The sequence below is a fragment of the Abramis brama genome (genome assembly GCF_963993115.1).
Source record: "Abramis brama genome assembly, chromosome: 1".
Lineage (NCBI taxonomy): Eukaryota > Metazoa > Chordata > Actinopteri > Cypriniformes > Leuciscidae > Abramis > Abramis brama.
In genome coordinates this window covers 75,654,925-75,673,662 of record NC_139963.1, presented here as the reverse complement: position 1 = coordinate 75,673,662, position 18,738 = coordinate 75,654,925, and the positions used below count along the sequence as shown (strand labels likewise).

The 18,738-nt window shown below is 40.4% G+C and overlaps 1 protein-coding gene across 2 annotated transcripts in view; it reads right to left on the bottom strand.

Annotated features, from left to right (window-relative positions):
* The window catches only part of LOC311089358 (uncharacterized protein), a 46,812-nt gene that overhangs the window by 4,759 nt on the left and 23,315 nt on the right, over positions 1 to 18,738 (bottom strand). Inside the window, exon 1 of one of the 2 annotated variants that reach the window (XM_084123996.1) lies at positions 178 to 494. The exons of the other annotated variant lie outside the window; for it this stretch is intronic. Within the exon in view, the coding sequence (XP_083980122.1) occupies positions 178 to 238 (61 nt within the window). The 5' untranslated portion in view covers positions 239 to 494. Of the gene's footprint in view, positions 1 to 177; positions 495 to 18,738 lie in introns of those variants that run through there. 2 annotated transcript variants of the gene reach the window in all.

The window sequence follows — 18,738 nt, the reverse complement described above, 5'->3', positions numbered from 1 at the left end:
ATGTTTGAGTGACACTATGTCCAGTATCAGGAATAAAACAGTATGATCTGTGTGTATCAATACACAACTCTGAGATCACAACGTGAATGTGTGCAAGAATAAACTGAGCATGTTCAAATGAACTCTTTCCAGACTAATTCCACTAAATGTCTTTAGAGAAAATACAGATTTCTTTACCTGTGAGAAGTGAAGAGAGAATGATCAGTCCCAGCAGACACAGATCACACTTATCAGCCATTTTCTGTTTCTGTCAGTCTTCCTCATTATATATAGTTACAGATCCTCCTTTAAACATCATCAGCTCCTCCTGTGGTTATTAACTTCCTCTCATCTGACCAACCGAGTGTTTAAATCCGTTGCTATATAGTGACACTATACCAGTGTAACTTTGTCCTCTCTGTAGATTGGGCTCATATAGACTCTGAACTGTGTACTTTAACACTGAGGATTTTGCTCTGTGGTCTTGAATGGTCTTGACTCTGAGTGACACTCAACTTTCCTCTACAATACCCCCATGTAATCCTCCTGTGGTTATTAACTTCCTGTCATCTGACCAACCAACCATCACTGGTGAAATAAACATAAAGCCTAATGTTGCAGTGCATGATGAGTTACAGGAGTGCATATGGGGTGTGATATGAACTATAAACACATTCATCTTTGCTTATAAGTTACTGTATTCCTATGTCCTATGTTCAAGGGCTTCTGGAGAAAAAAAAACGCTTCCTGTGCAAGGAAGGGACAGTCCATTAAACATATGGGGGATTTATTTTTTAATTTAATTAACTGCTAGGTTTCGGTACTTGTGATGTTTACAGATAATGTTCAATTAAATACACACAAACACAGGCATAAAATACAAAAGCATAACATAAACAGTTGGAGTTAGATTTTAATTGCAAGTAGCGATACTTCTCTTATGTGGTATAGGCAATAACAGTTGACGGCCAAATACTGTGTCACCTATTTGGGCACATTTTGGCTTTGAGGCAGGTGACAAGGGGCAGCCGGTGAATTTGGACAAGGCAGTATGCTGTATTTGTCGCACAAAAGTATCCGTCTCGCGAGGAAAATACCACTAATTTAAGATCACATCTTAGAATTAACCATCCTGTGGTGTTTGCCGGACTTGGGTGCAGCACACCTACCTTAGGTAACGTTAAGCCTACAACCTCAGGCCAGCAGCGACAGTTGGGAGTCTCCGAGGCCTTTGCGAGAGGTGCGAAGTACCAAAGAGGCAGCGTGACTCGTTATTTGGTTGAAGAAATGGTGCCATTCCGTACCGTTGAGAAGCCAGCGTTCAAAGCCATGCTACAGGCATTTGATAAGCAATATGTACTTCCTGACCAAAAGTACTTTTCTCAAACAGCGATCCCTGAAAAGTATCTGTAAGTGAAGGACGGCATAATACAGGACTTAAAAGACATTGATCATTTCTCAGGGACAACTGATATGTGGTCAAGCGTAAACATGATGCCATACATGAGCCTGACCATACACTATCTCAGCGCAAACTAGGAACTAAAATCGAAGTGCCTGGAGACCATGATCACGCCAGAAAGTCACACGGGTGACAACCTGGCGGAAGCCTTCAGGTCCTCCTTCCAAGAGTGGTCCCTGGACGAGAGGAAACTGGTATGTATTACCACAGACAATGGGGCAAATATTGTGGCTGCGGTGCGAAAACTTGGCTGGAAATGGCAAAATTGCTTTGGCCATAATCTGCATTTTGCCGTTACCAATGCAATGAAGTCAGAAAAGGGCCGCACTGCCCGAGCCATGGGTGTGTGCAGAACATTGGTGACGACTTTCTCGCAGAGCTGGCAAAAGAAGAGAAATCTGCAGAAAGAAGCTCAACCTGCCCCAACATTGCTTAGTTCTGGTGAGTTGTGCTAAACTTCGATTCTTATTTCTTTAGACGTTGTTTTTCAGGTAACAGTCCGTGGATTTAAACGCACTCGTCCAAACGCAACTTGCTGAAACTTTGAATAATTTATTCTACAAAATAATGGGTTGCAAACAATGACAAAACCTGTTCCATAATTCCTATTAAACTCAAAAGATATCGAAAAAAACAGCAAAGTTATATAAATAAATGTTATTTCATATTACAAAATAACAAAATCTAAAATCCTGTAAATAACTGGGCAAAACTTATGGAAATGCCAATCAATGCTCTGAATTTCTGCTGCCCATTTACATGATCAAGATAAGATTAGATTTTATTGATCCCGAGCTGGAGAAATTCGCTTGTTACAGCAGCTCCAGACACTACAGAGCCCTGCACATGGTGCAAGAAAAAAAAAATAGGCTAAATTGTGCGCACGATTTAGGCTACTAATTCGTTCCCTCGATTTGCAAAATCGTGCGGACGATTTACTACTTTGTTCCCTCGACTTGATAAACCGTCCACACGATTTACTAATTTGTTCCCTCTATTTATAAATCGTGCGTATGATTTAACCTAGTTTTTTCCTGCATGTAATGTGGGGCCAACAGATGGCAAAAATACACATTAAATAAAAAATAAAGAAATGGAAAATAAGAATAAGAGCATCATATATAGGCCTAGGCTAAAAAATACAGATTGATGTGACATTGCACTGGTTGCGAAAAGGAGGTAGTGGCATGGTGTATAAATAAATACATTTCATTGCACAGAACAAAAAACATAGGCTAATTGGGGATTACAATTGTGTTTTTAATGTATTCACAGGATTGTCCTACCAGGTGGGGCACTAAGCAGAAAATGGTTGCGCGCGTTCTCAAGCAAGTCCCAGCCATTAGGAGGGTGTTGATGGATGACCGGCGCGGCCAACATTTGATACCGACGTGGCAGGACATCGAAGTCCTCGAATCCGTTAATGCAGCGCTGAAGAAGGCCGCAGATTTTACAGATGCGCTGTCTTCCGAGAAGACAGTTACAGTGTCCTCTGTTAAACCAGTCCTACAGTTATTAACTGAGGATGTTTTGCTCCCAAACGATGAAGACATGCAGTTTATGCACAACGTGAAAAGAAAAATGGTTGGAGTCTTGAAAGACAAATATAGTGCACCTGCAACATAGCAACTATTGGCAAAGGCCTCATTCATTGACCTAAGATACAAGGACATCAACCCCAGAGATAACGTTAAAGGTGCGCTCCTGGAGGAGATGCTGGCAATGCCCGAAGAGTGGCGTGATGTCGGGGATGGAGAAGGTGCCATGAGTACCGCTGCGGATGGACAGGGAGAAGGAGGAAGTGCGCCATCATCTTCTCCTCCTCATCCAAATAAAATGAATCTTGCGGACCTGCTTGGAAAGAGAAAAGCACATTCCTCCAATCCGGTCCCAAAAAGAATCCGTGCAGACACTGAAGTCGCAAGGTATTTGCAGGAGGAAGCCCTCGATCTGCACTCTGATCCGCTTGCCTGGTGGCGGGATAATCAGGCTCGATTCGAAAGTTGCCAGAAAATATATGACTATATGCGCTACGAGCACTCCCTCGGAGCGTGTATTCAGTGCGGCTGGCAACATTGTCACTCCGTTAAGATCCTCGCTGAAACCATACAAAGTTAACATGTGGTTTTCCTGTCACGAAACCTGAAGACCGAAAAATAAAGCAGTTAATAGTTCATTTTTTAATATTTACAATGTAATATAAATGTTAATTTGCTGTTAATAATAAAGAAAACTGCTTTATAATTATTAAAAAAGGTTGTTTAAGTTTAGTCTAATTAATAGTTAATTATTAATATTTACAATTTAATATAAATGTTAATTTGTTTATTTGTTAATAAAGAATACTGCTTTATAATTATTCATTTCCATTGTCATTTACAAGCTACATGCGTTCTTGATCGCATCTGCAGTGTGTGACGCGGCCACGAGAGATTTTTTTTGTGTGTGTGGGGGGGGGTGGGGGGGGTGGTGTTGTCAGTAAGCCGCCAAACCACGAGATTTGTTGCTTATTTTTACGAAAAAATCCCATACCGTTGTAAGAATTGAGAAATTAGGAAATGGCGGACAGTCTGGTTGGGGAGCACCCAGACCCTGAGAGAACAAAGGACCTCTCTGGAAATTACCATTTGAACTCACCATTTGAGAGGCAAAGTCTCACCTCAGAACACATCTCTCCCCCTTTCCTCACTCCCCCTCTCTCATGCTGAGACCACATGTAAATCACCCAAGAAAATGTATAGTTTAATATGAATGATTATCACAGAGTATTTTTCATGTTTGGTATCATTTAAAATGTCACAGTGCGACTGGCACAAATGTCTCATTTCCAAATAAGTAAAACAAAAGGTAATAAGGTTTTTAAGAGTTAAAAGATAACTGAGTTACAATGGAAGGTGGTCTCTCAAGACAAATGGTCACACACCGCCAAAAGATGTAACCTCTGAATGCTAATTTCTTTTGTTAGCACATGTTTCCATGTGAAAGAGGTCTGGCTATTTAATGAAATGCAGCAGGGAACTCGGGGCCTTTTCTGTACTTCAGATTGGTCCGTGCAACCCAACATTAAGAAATACATGAGGCTGAGAGATCTCTCTCAGCCTCATGTATTTCTTAATGTTGGGTTGCATCTTTTCTCTTTATTACAGAGCATTTGATGTTTTGTATCGATTATCTTTGAATTGATTATGAAATTGGCATGATACTTTAACCTGACATAATAAATTGTTACATTTGATTATTTTAACTGACTTTGACATTATTTTCATTAAAGAGTTAAAAGGAATAGTCAAACATTCGCTCACAATTAATGATCCAAAGATATCATTAAAACCTTTTCATTTATAGTCAGATGAAATAACGAGAGAATACATATTCAAATGTATTGCATTTAATCCAAAAATACTTTGCCTGGAGAAAAGGACAGTAACACGTAAAGACCATAGACTGTAAAAAATATGGACAAAGCGTCTGTGACGTCACCCATAGACTTTCTGAAGAACGGTTTTGAGGCCGTTTATGGGGGGTATGGGCGGTGCCATCTTGGAAAATCTTGGGAAATCCTAACCCCGCCCACCTTCTGGCCAATCCATATATGGGTAAAAGGGCGGGCTTTGTGTGAGACTGAGCCGGCCGGTGGACCCGCCTCTTCAGCCAAGCAGTGGTATATTATTATAATAACAACAGTGTTGGGAGTAATGCGTTACAAAAGTAATGTATTACAGTAACTTATTACTTTTTGTTGTAACGCAGTAGTGTAAGGCATTACTAATCAATTTTCAGTTTTATTTTACTTGGTACATGTTCAGTAACGCATGCGTTACAACACACTTTTAGCCCAAAATTTAATTGTTCAAAAAAATAAATAAATAAATAAATAAATAAATACAGCCAGACCGCGAGACATTAACGAATGAAAAATGCAAGTTATTACCTATTCGTGGTCAGTCAATAGCCGCGTGTGGTGTCCAAGTTTGTAAATAATGACTAAATGACAGCTTCTGATATATTGATTTCATTCATCTCCCTCTTGCTGGTGTAGGCTACCTTTGTATTGTGTGACAGTCCAGTAAAATCGTGTTTAGGGCAGGTTTTACAGGAGTGCCGCGATCATTTCGGTCTCTGTGCTTGTAATGGGAGAATATGGTAGAAGAAGACTGTACATTCGCGGGATGGACGTATGCGCATTACTCTGTTTGTTCTTCTGTGTTTTCTTTCTAACCAGAGAGCAGTCAGTTTTCTTTCGTTTTGAATTGTTCTGTTTAAAAGTAGACATGTCTGACTGTGAGGCAAGTAGACGCTGAGTTTCGGTTCATTTATGAGACGCCCGTGCCTCCCTGTCCTGGTTATCTCTTGTCTACTTATTTACTTCTTACTTATTAAATACAGGCAATCGGTAGATGAATTATTGATTAAAATTAAGATACAATTAATACAAAACGAAATTCACTTTAAAGAAAGGTTTTGTGCTTTCTGTTTGATGTCTCTGTGAAAGCTTTAGTGCCGTTCTTTAGTGCCGCTTTCAGAGCGGCCACGCGTCCGTTACGAAGAACTGACACGACCGTAACATCGTTTTTTCCTCATAAATGCGAACACGCAAAATAAAATAAAATAAAATAAAATAAAATGAATATATTATGTTCTGTGGAGAGCCAACCCTTCTTCATCCGGTGGGTAGTATTAGGCCTACTTTTGGTTTGCTTAGTGTAGGCTAATTCACAGAATTACTAAAAAATATTTTCCTATAACCTACCTAAAAGTTAAAGATTTTTTGTCACGCTATTTCCCTCATATTAAATATAAAATGCATGCGTGTATATTTTTCTAATGTATGGACTCGTTTATTAAGGGAGTAGCCTATGGATGTATAAACAGACGTTTCAATATATTGGTATTAAATGCATTTTCTGAGAATTTAATTATATTTCAAGTTTTTACTGCAAATGTCACGTCCATAACGCTGGAATTGCCCAATTTTAAATAATTTATTCTCAACTAGTTTTGTGGTGTAGGTCTACGTATTTTATAATGTTAATTTCAAATAATACTAATAGTAATTTAAAGATGTGGTAGCTTTGGATCTGGACGTGTGGGGTGTGTCGTGATTCTGCCTTCTCACACCGCACACCGACACAGGTTCATGAATCTGAGTGTCGCGGTTTCATATCGCATATCTTTACAGCCCTAGTCATTTTAGAATGTTAAGTTCTACTTCTGTAGTTATTTTGGTTAAAGTAACTCAAAAGTAATACAGGAGTAATGTAACGCATTACAATTCTGAAACAGTAATATTGTAAGGTAAAGAATTACTCTTTAAAGGTGCCTTATGTAAAAATAAATAAATTCGTACTCCACATTCCATACCAGATGGGGGCAGTATACCTCCAGAAAGTGAGTTGGTCTACTCTAGAGTATGAATATCTTCAAGCTACTCCCCTTCACCTTTACCAGTGAATATGTTCATATTCGTTTTGTTCATATTACATTTTTATTGTTAGTTTGAATTACATTAATTTGACAGACAGCATTCGCTGATGTTGACCAAGCTAGCGCCAACGTAACCAGAGCTTCCAACTCTCACGCATTAACCGTGAGACACACGCAAACACTTTTCACACGCTCTCACCCCACACATCAATTTTCTCACGCACAGAAAAATCGCGAAGCAAAGAGGACACGGAGACCGACAGACTAGACAGAGCAGGTTAGTTATGATATAAAAAAATCTCAGCTCTCAGATTCTGTCAATTAAATACCGTTTTGGCGCTTGTAAATGTTACACGACAGATCCCTAGCGCATGTGAACCGATCATCTCTACTAGCTAATAGTAAAAAAATCACGAACACTGAAAGATACAGTAACGTTAGGCTACAACTTACCAAAATGTATTCCTCATACATAATATCGACCAATCAGTGTTTTTTATCATCGTGAAGAGGTCAATAACACAGCTGGAGAACAATTATGTCAGATTTACCTCAGGAAAGCCATTTAATATACATAATATAGGTCACGTAGTTGGCAAGAAAAAAAGAGCAATAGAGATTGTGCTATGTGTACTATATTACAATACTGTATTTATGAACGTTATATACGTTTATCGAACAGCCTTCGATACATTTCTATGTTATAACTTCCCGAAAATCTACACAAACATATAAAACAAACTTCTAACGAAATACTAACAGCATCTTACTTACCAATCCAAACGAAATGTTGCAAGTTCGAAGTCAAACCTCATTTTTTTCATGTCCATTAGTTGTCTCCAGCGATGGAAAGCAGTGCCAATGTTTACTCTGGTTCTGTTCCTTTTTTATCAGATTTTATTTGAATGTAGTAGTGGGCAGTAGGCTACTTTCCACACGATTGACATCAGGTTCAAGTACGCCCACAAGCCGTGCGAGTTATTCGTGTATTGCATGTTTGGCTGGTGGTTATGTTGCCGGCATACCGCCTCCCATGGCCGAAACTGGTATTACGACACCTGTCGGGCCGTGGCTATTAATGCTAATGCTAATTGAGGTTGATATCTCTGCAGCACTATAACTTGACATTTTTTTAATGACATCATCGCCCTTATTTCTTCTCATTCTTTTGATGCATGTAGCTCATTTTTTGGATATTTTTACCTCAATTTTTACATAAGGCACCTTTAATAACAGTAACAAGTAATGTATAATGTATTACAGTTTGAAAGTAACTTGCACAACACTGAATAACAATAATAAATTAAAGTTGCAAGCAGCATTTATCGGGGTTCAAGCAGTTAAGGCCTTTAAGGCCTTTAAGCACACAAGCATCAAAAGACATTACGTTTTATTTAGCAAGCATTTAACAACTGCCATCATAGATGAAAAAGTCAATTTACAGCCAATACATGCAGTTTGCCATAGGAAATATATGGTTTTAAAGCGTTTTTACAGTTATAGCACCTTTTTGCCTGAGTCTTCTTACAGTCTTGCCTGATCTCCACCACTTTTATTAGTAGTACTCAAAGTGTGCCTATATATATGTGGCAAATTTGTTGTAAATATGTAATTTTGATAAGGAGTTTAGACAATTATATTCAGTGGCGTAACGAGCCAACACCGGGCACTTAAGTAGGATTATCAAGGCGGGCCCCTTGATGACGCAATTGATGACATTGATGATGCAATGTCCGCGAGTAGGCTACCATCAATAGGGCAGGATATGATCATACACAGCATATAAGAGATGAGATGACTAACAAAATCAGGAGGAGCCTACGCTCACCAAAAAAAACAAACAAAAAAAACACTGGTGACAGCGCACCATAACACATTGTTAGGCCTAGGTCCAAATACATAAAAAAGATGCTCTCTTACATTATAGCAGGATTTTCCGGGCTTTCCTATGTGCAACTGCAAAGTTGTCGATTAGATCAGGATTGTGCACACGGGCATTCTCAATTGACCCTTCGCAGGGAGTTTGATTGACAGGTGATCTGACTAATCATAATCCGCCATTTTGTCCCACAAAGCAGTCAGGAGAGTTAGTAGATTAACTTTGGAGGATTTAAATTTGAAAAACAAAGTGTACTGACGTCTTAGCACTTTAAAACAACATTCCTTTTATGTTCATTCATGTTTATTTTAATGCTATAAATTAACTAGAAGGAAGAGATGATCGGTTCACGAGCAGCTTTAACTGAGCCTTGAGTCTACAGCGATCTGTCAGACACATTAAAGAGTCACAAAACGGTATTTATTGTTTAAATGTCTCTAAAAAATGACTACATTTGAAAGGTGAGACTTTTGGCGCTTTTCCATTACCAGTACCAGCTCAACTCAACTCGACTCGACTCGACTCGGCTCGCTTTTCGCTCCGTTTTCCGTTGCAGATAGTACCTCCACAATAGTACCTGGTCGTCATAGCGACGCTGCAGGAAACTGCCGTAACTTAATCTTCTACGCGAGATACATCCGCTGCCACACACAATGGACAATGAAGGAAATCGAGTGTATGCTGTTTCTGGATGTTTTTGTTTTTGCTGTTTTTTATTCAGGATACTCCGTCTGGCGCGTGCAGTGATGACGCAGTGAATAGTGACGATTCTCTCTGACCAATCAGCAGTCTGCCGTGTTTTCACGTCACATTTTAGTATCGCCTCAGCTTGCCCCAGCTCACTTAGAACCTCGCCGGAGGTGGTACGAAAAAAAGTACCTGGAAGCAGGTACAGGTACAACTTTTACACAGTGGAAAACCAAACAAAGCTGAGTCAAGTCGAGCTGAGCCGAGCCGAGCCGAGCTGGCTGTAGTGGAAAAGCGCCATTTGTTTCATATCAAAAGTACTTGTCTGTCAGCGCACAGTCTCCTCTCTGATCCGCAATGTATTTTTCACTGCGTGAGAACTTGGTGTGGTGTGAGAGTGGCGTCGCTTGTCAGACAGTAACTAAAGTGGGCGGGTCTTTGCGAATGGTCATTGACAGTATGGACGGGGATTCGCCAGTCCCAATTCAAAACAAATTTCATGACAATCCATCATTGTTTGTTTCAAACATGTGAGAGCATCAAAATGATCCATGGGTGAAATTGATTGGATTTAATTCATTTTTTTGTCAGTTCCTATCATAATTTTAACATTTTGGCGTTATTGTTTAGCTATTTACCTATGTTTTCAAATTTCCTGTGTTTTTTTGTTGTTGTCTCGATCGGACTAACGGCTTTGAAGATAAACACAATTTTTTAAAGCTCTAAATGACACTTACAAAAACCATAAGGCGAAACCTGTCATGTTTGGTATTGTTGGACTCTGCAAGGATTCAGGAGTCTTAGGAGGTCACTCCTGTGAAAAAACACTGGCTTGAAACTTCTAAGGCTCCTTCAAGGCATTGTGCCAATGACGTATACTGAGTTTTTTGAGATACACCAATGTTCTCATAGACTATCATGGCACCCTGGACAAAGACACTGCGTGCCAATTTTCAGTAGACTAACAGTTGGGTGCGCTTATAGCTATTTTCATGATTTTTTTCACTGTTATAGCGCCACCAAGTGGCCAATTGTCACGTTTTTTTTCATGTCAACTATAATATATCTCTCTATAAAATATCTCTTTCCGCTCACAAGTTATAACCATTTTATAGTGCCACCAAGTGGCCAATTGTCATGATTTTTTTTCACGTGACCTCAGAATGAGCTCATGAACATGTGTCCCAAGTTTTGCGAAAATATCTCTTTCCGTTCACAAGTTATAACCGTTTTATAGTGCCACCAAGTGGCCAATTGTTGCGATTTTTTTTCAAGTGATCTCAGGTTGAGCTCAGGAAGATGTATCCCAAGTTTAGCAAAAAAAATCTCTTTCCGTTCACAATTTATAACCGTTTTAGTAAAAGTGGCCCTGGTGCCATCAAATATTTTGGTTCCCCTTATCGACCGTTAATTGAAATTTTGAATTTTTTGGATGATTATTGATTGTCAGACTCCAGAGAATACTCTTGCAGTGGTTTGGTTCCGATCGGGCCAAAAACCTAGGAGAAGTTTGCAAAAATAGGTTTTTAAAAAAAATGCAATTTACTTGAAATTGGCGCCAGAAGGACGAGCAAATCGGAGATAGCCATTTTGTCCGCCTTGATCCAAGGATTCCAACGATATAAGACACTTGACCCTGGGACAAACGGCCTAAGAGTTATGAGCGATTTTGAACTTTTGGTTGCTGTAGCGCCACCTATGGGCCAATCGGGGTCATACTCTGATAGGTTGTCCCCAAATTGAGGCCTACCACCTGGCCAGGTTTCAAGTCTCTAGGCCTTACGGTTTGTCCTGCACGATGCGTTTTACAAATCCTTACAATTACAATAGGGTTTCAGCATTTCATGCTTGAACCCCTAATAAGAATGAAGGCTTTTTGCCAGTTATAGCGCCACCTATGGTCCGATCTCCATGAAACTCTGCATGCTTCCTCACCATGTTCTAACACATATGCTCATCGATTTTTGTGAAGTTCTGAGTTTTCCTTTGGGATTTATAGGCTTTTGAGTGTATTTTGCCACGCCCCTTTTCTAAATGACCCCGTTTCAGCCACCCAAATGCCAAAGTTCAACTTTTTTTTTGATAATTATTGATCTAGAGAGTCCAGAGAATTGTCCTAGACTGGTTTGGTTCCGATCGGGCGAAAAACCAGGGACTAGTTCGCAAAAGTAGGTTTTAGACAAAATCCGACATAGCAGAAAATTTTCCCTGCCTACATCCAAATCGGAGATAGCCATTTTGCCCGCCTTGAGCCAAGGATTCCAGCGATATGAGACACTTGATCCTGGGACAAACGGTCTAAGAGTTATGAGTGATTTTGAACTTTTGGTTGCTGTAGCGCCACCTATGGGCCAATCGGGGTCATACTCTGATAGGTTGTCCCCAAATTGAGGCCTACCACCTGGCCAGGTTTCAAGTCTCTAGGCCTTACGGTTTGTCCTGCACGATGCGTTTTACAAATCCTTACAATTACAATAGGGTTTCAGCATTTCATGCTTGAACCCCTAATAAGAATGAAGGCTTTTTGCCAGTTATAGCGCCACCTATGGTCCGATCTCCATGAAACTCTGCATGCTTCCTCACCATGTTCTAACACATATGCTCATCGATTTTTGTGAAGTTCTGAGTTTTCCTTTGGGATTTATAGGCTTTTGAGTGTATTTTGCCACGCCCCTTTTCTAAATGACCCCGTTTCAGCCACCCAAATGCCAAAGTTCAACTTTTTTTTTGATAATTATTGATCTAGATAGTCCAGAGAATTGTCCTAGACTGGTTTGGTTCCGATCGGGCGAAAAACCAGGGACTAGTTCGCAAAAGTAGGTTTTGGACAAAATCCGACATAGCAGAAAATTTTCCCTGCCTACATCCAAATCGGAGATAGCCATTTTGCCCGCCTTGAGCCAAGGATTCCAGCGATATGAGACACTTGACCCTGGGACAAACGGCCTAAGAGTTATGAGCGATTTTGAACTTTTGGTTGCTGTAGCGCCACCTATGGGCCAATCGGGGTCATACTCTGATAGGTTGTCCCCAAATTGAGGCCTACCACCTGGCCAGGTTTCAAGTCTCTAGGCCTTACGGTTTGTCCTGCACGATGCGTTTTACAAATCCTTACAATTACAATAGGGTTTCAGCATTTCATGCTTGAACCCCTAATAAGAATGAAGGCTTTTTGCCAGTTATAGCGCCACCTATGGTCCGATCTCCATGAAACTCTGCATGCTTCCTCACCATGTTCTGACACATATGCTCATCAATTTTTGTGAAGTTCTGAGTTTTCCTTTGGGATTTATATGCTTTTGAGTGTATTTTGCCACGCCCCTTTTCTAAATGACCCCGTTTCAGCCACCCAAATGCCAAAGTTCAACTTTTTTTTGATAATTATTGATCTAGAGAGTCCAGAGAATTGTCCTAGACTGGTTTGGTTCCGATCGGGCGAAAAACCAGGGACTAGTTCGCAAAAGTAGGTTTTGGACAAAATCCGACATAGCAGAAAATTTTCCCTGCCTACATCCAAATCGGAGATAGCCATTTTGCCCGCCTTGTGCCAAGGATTCCAGCGATATGAGACACTTGATCCTGGGACAAACGGTCTAAGAGTTATGAGCGATTTTGAACTTTTGGTTGCTGTAGCGCCACCTATGGGCCAATCGGGGTCATACTCTGATAGGTTGTCCCCAAATTGAGGCCTACCACCTGGCCAGGTTTCAAGTCTCTAGGCCTTACGGTTTGTCCTGCACGATGCGTTTTACAAATCCTTACAATTACAATAGGGTTTCAGCATTTCATGCTTGAACCCCTAATAAGAATGAAGGCTTTTTGCCAGTTATAGCGCCACCTATGGTCCGATCTCCATGAAACTCTGCATGCTTCCTCACCATGTTCTGACACATATGCTCATCAATTTTTGTGAAGTTCTGAGTTTTCCTTTGGGATTTATATGCTTTTGAGTGTATTTTGCCACGCCCCTTTTCTAAATGACCCCGTTTCAGCCACCCAAATGCCAAAGTTCAACTTTTTTTTGATAATTATTGATCTAGAGAGTCCAGAGAATTGTCCTAGACTGGTTTGGTTCCGATCGGGCGAAAAACCAGGGACTAGTTCGCAAAAGTAGGTTTTGGACAAAATCCGACATAGCAGAAAATTTTCCCTGCCTACATCCAAATCGGAGATAGCCATTTTGCCCGCCTTGTGCCAAGGATTCCAGCGATATGAGACACTTGATCCTGGGACAAACGGTCTAAGAGTTATGAGCGATTTTGAACTTTTGGTTGCTGTAGCGCCACCTATGGGCCAATCGGGGTCATACTCTGATAGGTTGTCCCCAAATTGAGGCCTACCACCTGGCCAGGTTTCAAGTCTCTAGGCCTTACGGTTTGTCCTGCACGATGCGTTTTACAAATCCTTACAATTACAATAGGGTTTCAGCATTTCATGCTTGAACCCCTAATAAGAATGAAGGCTTTTTGCCAGTTATAGCGCCACCTATGGTCCGATCTCCATGAAACTCTGCATGCTTCCTCACCATGTTCTGACACATATGCTCATCAATTTTGGTGAAGTTCTGAGTTTTCCTTTGGGATTTATAGGCTTTTGAGTGTATTTTGCCACGCCCCTTTTCTAAATGACCCCGTTTCAGCCACCCAAATGCCAAAGTTCAACTTTTTTTTGATAATTATTGATCTAGAGAGTCCAGAGAATTGTCCTAGACTGGTTTGGTTCCGATCGGGCGAAAAACCAGGGACTAGTTCGCAAAAGTAGGTTTTGGACAAAATCCGACATAGCAGAAAATTTTCCCTGCCTACATCCAAATCGGAGATAGCCATTTTGCCCGACTTGAGCCAAGGATTCCAGCGATATGAGACACTTGATCCTGGGACAAACGGTCTAAGAGTTATGAGCATGCTTGAACCCCTAATAAGAATGAAGGCTTTTTGCCAGTTATAGCGCCACCTATGGTCCGATCTCCATGAAACTCTGCATGCTTCCTCACCATGTTCTGACACATATGCTCATCAATTTTTGTGAAGTTCTGAGTTTTCCTTTGGGATTTATAGGCTTTTGAGTGTATTTTGCCACGCCCCTTTTCTAAGTGACCCCGTTACAGCCACCCAAATGCCAAAGTTCAACTTTTTTTTGATAATTATTGATCTAGAGAGTCCAGAGAATTGTCCTAGACTGGTTTGGTTCCGATCGGGCGAAAAACCAGGGACTAGTTCGCAAAAGTAGGTTTTGGACAAAATTCGACATAGCAGAAAATTTTCCTGCCTACATCCAAATCGGAGATAGCCATTTCGCCCGCCTTGAGCCAAGGATTCCAACGATATAAGACACTTGATCCTGGGACAAACGGTCTAAGAGTTATGAGCGATTTTCAACTTTTGGCTGCTGTAGCGCCACCTATGGGCCAATCGGGGTCATACTCTGATAGGTTGTCCCCAAATTGAGGCCTACCATCTGGCCAGGTTTCAAGTCTCTAGGCCTTACGGTTTGTCCTGCACGATGCGTTTTACGAATCCTTACAATTACAATAGGGTTTCAGCATTTCATGCTTGAACCCCTAATAAGAATGAAGGCTTTTTGCCAGTTATAGCGCCACCTATGGTCCGATCTCCATGAAACTCTGCATGCTTCCTCACCATGTTCTGACACATATGCTCATCAATTTTTGTGAAGTTCTGAGTTTTTCTTTGGGATTTATAGGCTTTTGAGTGTATTTTGCCACGCCCCTTTTCTAAGTGACCCCGTTACAGCCACCCAAATGCCAAAGTTCAACTTTTTTTTGATAATTATTGATCTAGAGAGTCCAGAGAATTGTCCTAGACTGGTTTGGTTCCGATCGGGCGAAAAACCAGGGACTAGTTCGCAAAAGTAGGTTTTGGACAAAATTCGACATAGCAGAAAATTTTCCCTGCCTACATCCAAATCGGAGATAGCCATTTCGCCCGCCTTGAGCCAAGGATTCCAACGATATAAGACACTTGATCCTGGGACAAACGGTCTAAGAGTTATGAGCGATTTTCAACTTTTGGCTGCTGTAGCGCCACCTATGGGCCAATCGGGGTCATACTCTGATAGTTTGTCCCCAAATTGAGGCCTACCATCTGGCCAGGTTTCAAGTCTCTAGGCCTTACGGTTTGTCCTGCACGATGCGTTTTACGAATCCTTACAATTACAATAGGGTTTCAGCATTTCATGCTTGAACCCCTAATAATGTAAATTTATATATTTTAAAATATTCTTACATAGGCTATATAAAATAAAATGACGCAACCCTGTCTCTTTTTGTTAAATTTCAGTTTTTAAAAGGTATAAGAAGCTATACAAATCAAGAAATAAAGTAAACGATTCAGTCAAACATACAGCAGGCTACAACGTTAACGTTAAATAGCCTAAATATATAAAGTTATGAAACTTCACTTTGCCCTCAGCCAAAACGATTTGCCAAGGAACAAATTATAGATTAACGAGACCAAAGATCGCCCGTTAGATATACACAAGACAAATTATTCTCATGTTTAACCACTAGACTAAAGACATCAGATCCAGCGGCGAACGTCAGAAGCACTAGCCGAGGTAAGGCTGTTCTCGGCGGGGTACATGAGCGCCCGGTGATCGCTGGATCTCACAAGTCCGAAACAGTTAGATAACATTTTTAAATAGGCGCTATCTTTATAAATAAACCACAGATTTGAGCTTTAAACAACTACATTGTCGACTGAAAAACTCTTAAAACTACATTTCGTGGCACAATAACAGTAGTAGGCTATTTTTAAATTTCGCGGCCTTAGTAGTGGAATGTCACTTACCGGAAAAAATGGAGCGAAGTCCTCCTACAGTGTCGGTTAGTGCAGTTTATAGCAGAGCAACCCATTTTATGTACGATATTTCAATACAAATGTTCAGAAAGGATACAGAGGTGATATGATGTGTTGTGTCAGATCATGGCCGAGACGTCAAATTTCAGGAATTCCACTCGGCGCAGCCTATGCTCGTTATCAGCTGTCAATCAAGCTGTCAATCAAAGTTAACCACGCCCTTATTTGTCATACATTTTATATCTAAATACGATCTAAACTAACGAGTTAGAAAAAAATTCACCCCCCTCACAGTTGTCAGGCACTCGGAACCTATCGAAAAATACAATAAAAGTCCATGGGACCAACCTGTAAAAACATGAATTTATGCTGTGAAAACGGACATTTTAACATGGGGTCTATGGACATTTGCTCCCTTTTGGGACCTGCCCCTAGCGGATTTTCGATGTATTCAGTTTTTCGCACTTCCGGGTAGGCTTCATTTTTCAGATTAGAATGTTGCCCCTTGTTAAAGACCTTCCGCGCTGGTCGGATGCCTCCATTGGGCCAATCGAGCGCGAGCTTGCAAGCCTCTACATTACCCATGAGCCTCTACATTACCCATGAGCCTCTACATTACCCACGAGCCTCTACATTACCCACGAGACTCTATATTACCCATGAGCCTCTGCATTACCCATGAGCCTCCACACTACCCATGAGCCTCCGCATTACCCATGAGCCTCCGCATTACTCATGAGCCTCTACATTACCCATGAGCCTCCGCATTACCCATGAGCCTCTGCATTAGCCATGAGCCTCTGCATTAGCCATGAGCCTCTGCATTAGCCAGAGCCTCTACATTACCCATGAGCCTCCGCATTACCCATGAGCCTCTACATTACCCACGAGCCTCTGCATTACTCAAAGAATCTCAAAGAAAAAGATTTAGTTCAGATCCTATCAAGTCAGTGTCTTTTCTTCTCGTCGCGTTCAGATTCACATCGCACTCTTCTCAAAGCGTGAGCTTTTTAAAGAATTAATACCTCATAAATCTACTTCTCAACTTCTTAATAATCTATTGCTGGATTATTAAACAGTTTGTTCTCCCTCAAATCACTCAATCGCATCTGCTCTCACTCTCGTGTCGTTCGCAATCTCCGTACATTTCTGCTTGTGCGCGATCTTCTGGAACTCTCCAACAGGGGGCGGGGCTAACCTTTCACCTCACCAATCAGGAATCAGTTCAGGAACCTTTTTATAATAATATAAATACATTATACTTCATGTTCTTTTCTTACTATTAGTTTTATAGCGATATAAATAAAATAATACTAATTATTAATATTAGTGACCCGAGTTAATGACCTGGGTTACATAAATCAACTATTTAAATGTACATTCATACATCTTATTATTCAGACATATTGTAATAGTTACTCAGTGTGTCAGTAATTAATGGTTAATTCAGGTAGTTATAAAGCATTTAGCTGTGGTCAGTTAACTTTTTTTGTGAGCTCATCTAAAGTGAGGACTAGTTCTGCCTTGTAAAGCTTTTACAAAGGAGATTTTACAGTTATCTTCTAAACAGAAAAAGGAAACAAACACAACACAGTGATACAGAACATATAAATATTTAAAATGTATGAATGTACATTTAAATAGTTTATTAATCGTTTACTTACACTTTCTAAGTGATCTTATGAACCACTGACAACAACTTCTAAATAACCGGTTTGTAAATAATGCAATACTTCATTTAGAAATGATAAATTGATCATTAAAAAGTGAGAAAATACAATTTTATTAAACACATTATAGATATGCTTATAAATAAAAAAATAAAGCATTTATAGCTGTATTTATTAACCGCTTATTAATGTCTATCCATGCTTTATAAATGATGAATTAACTGTTTACTAATGCTTAACTAATGATTAATAGCGTGCAGTTATTATAAAGTGTTACCGAAACACAATTCAACTTTAAAAGCATAAGAAAGAAAAAGAAAGAAAAATAAACAAGAAAGAAATCCGCACTTGTTAAATATGCTGCAATGTGTGCAGTGTGTGTGCGTAAGAGTGGACTGTGCGCGTCTATGAATATAGCAACACTGGCCAAGTTGGCAGCACGGGTGGCTAAGAGTGACTCGGGTACATCGGCGGCGTTAGCCCATCTTGCTCCTGTGTTTTTTCCTGTTCCACCAAGCCATGGAATTTGGGAGTACGGTGCAAAATACTCCAGTCCCGTCCCAAACCGAGGGTCTTGTTGAATCTTGTTGACATATAACAGTAAAATACTTAATGTTAAGGTTTGAATGGGACCCATTTAGGCTACCCATGAGCATTAATACATAGAGGCAGGAAGAAGTACTTTAGAAACCAGGTCTGGCTTGCCAGGCTAGCATGCACTTACTTTTCGTGTTAATATTTTGTGTGATTCCACATCATAGATAGAGGGAAAGTTGCACTAAAACGAAGTATCAATTTAGTCAAACATTCTCAAACAGA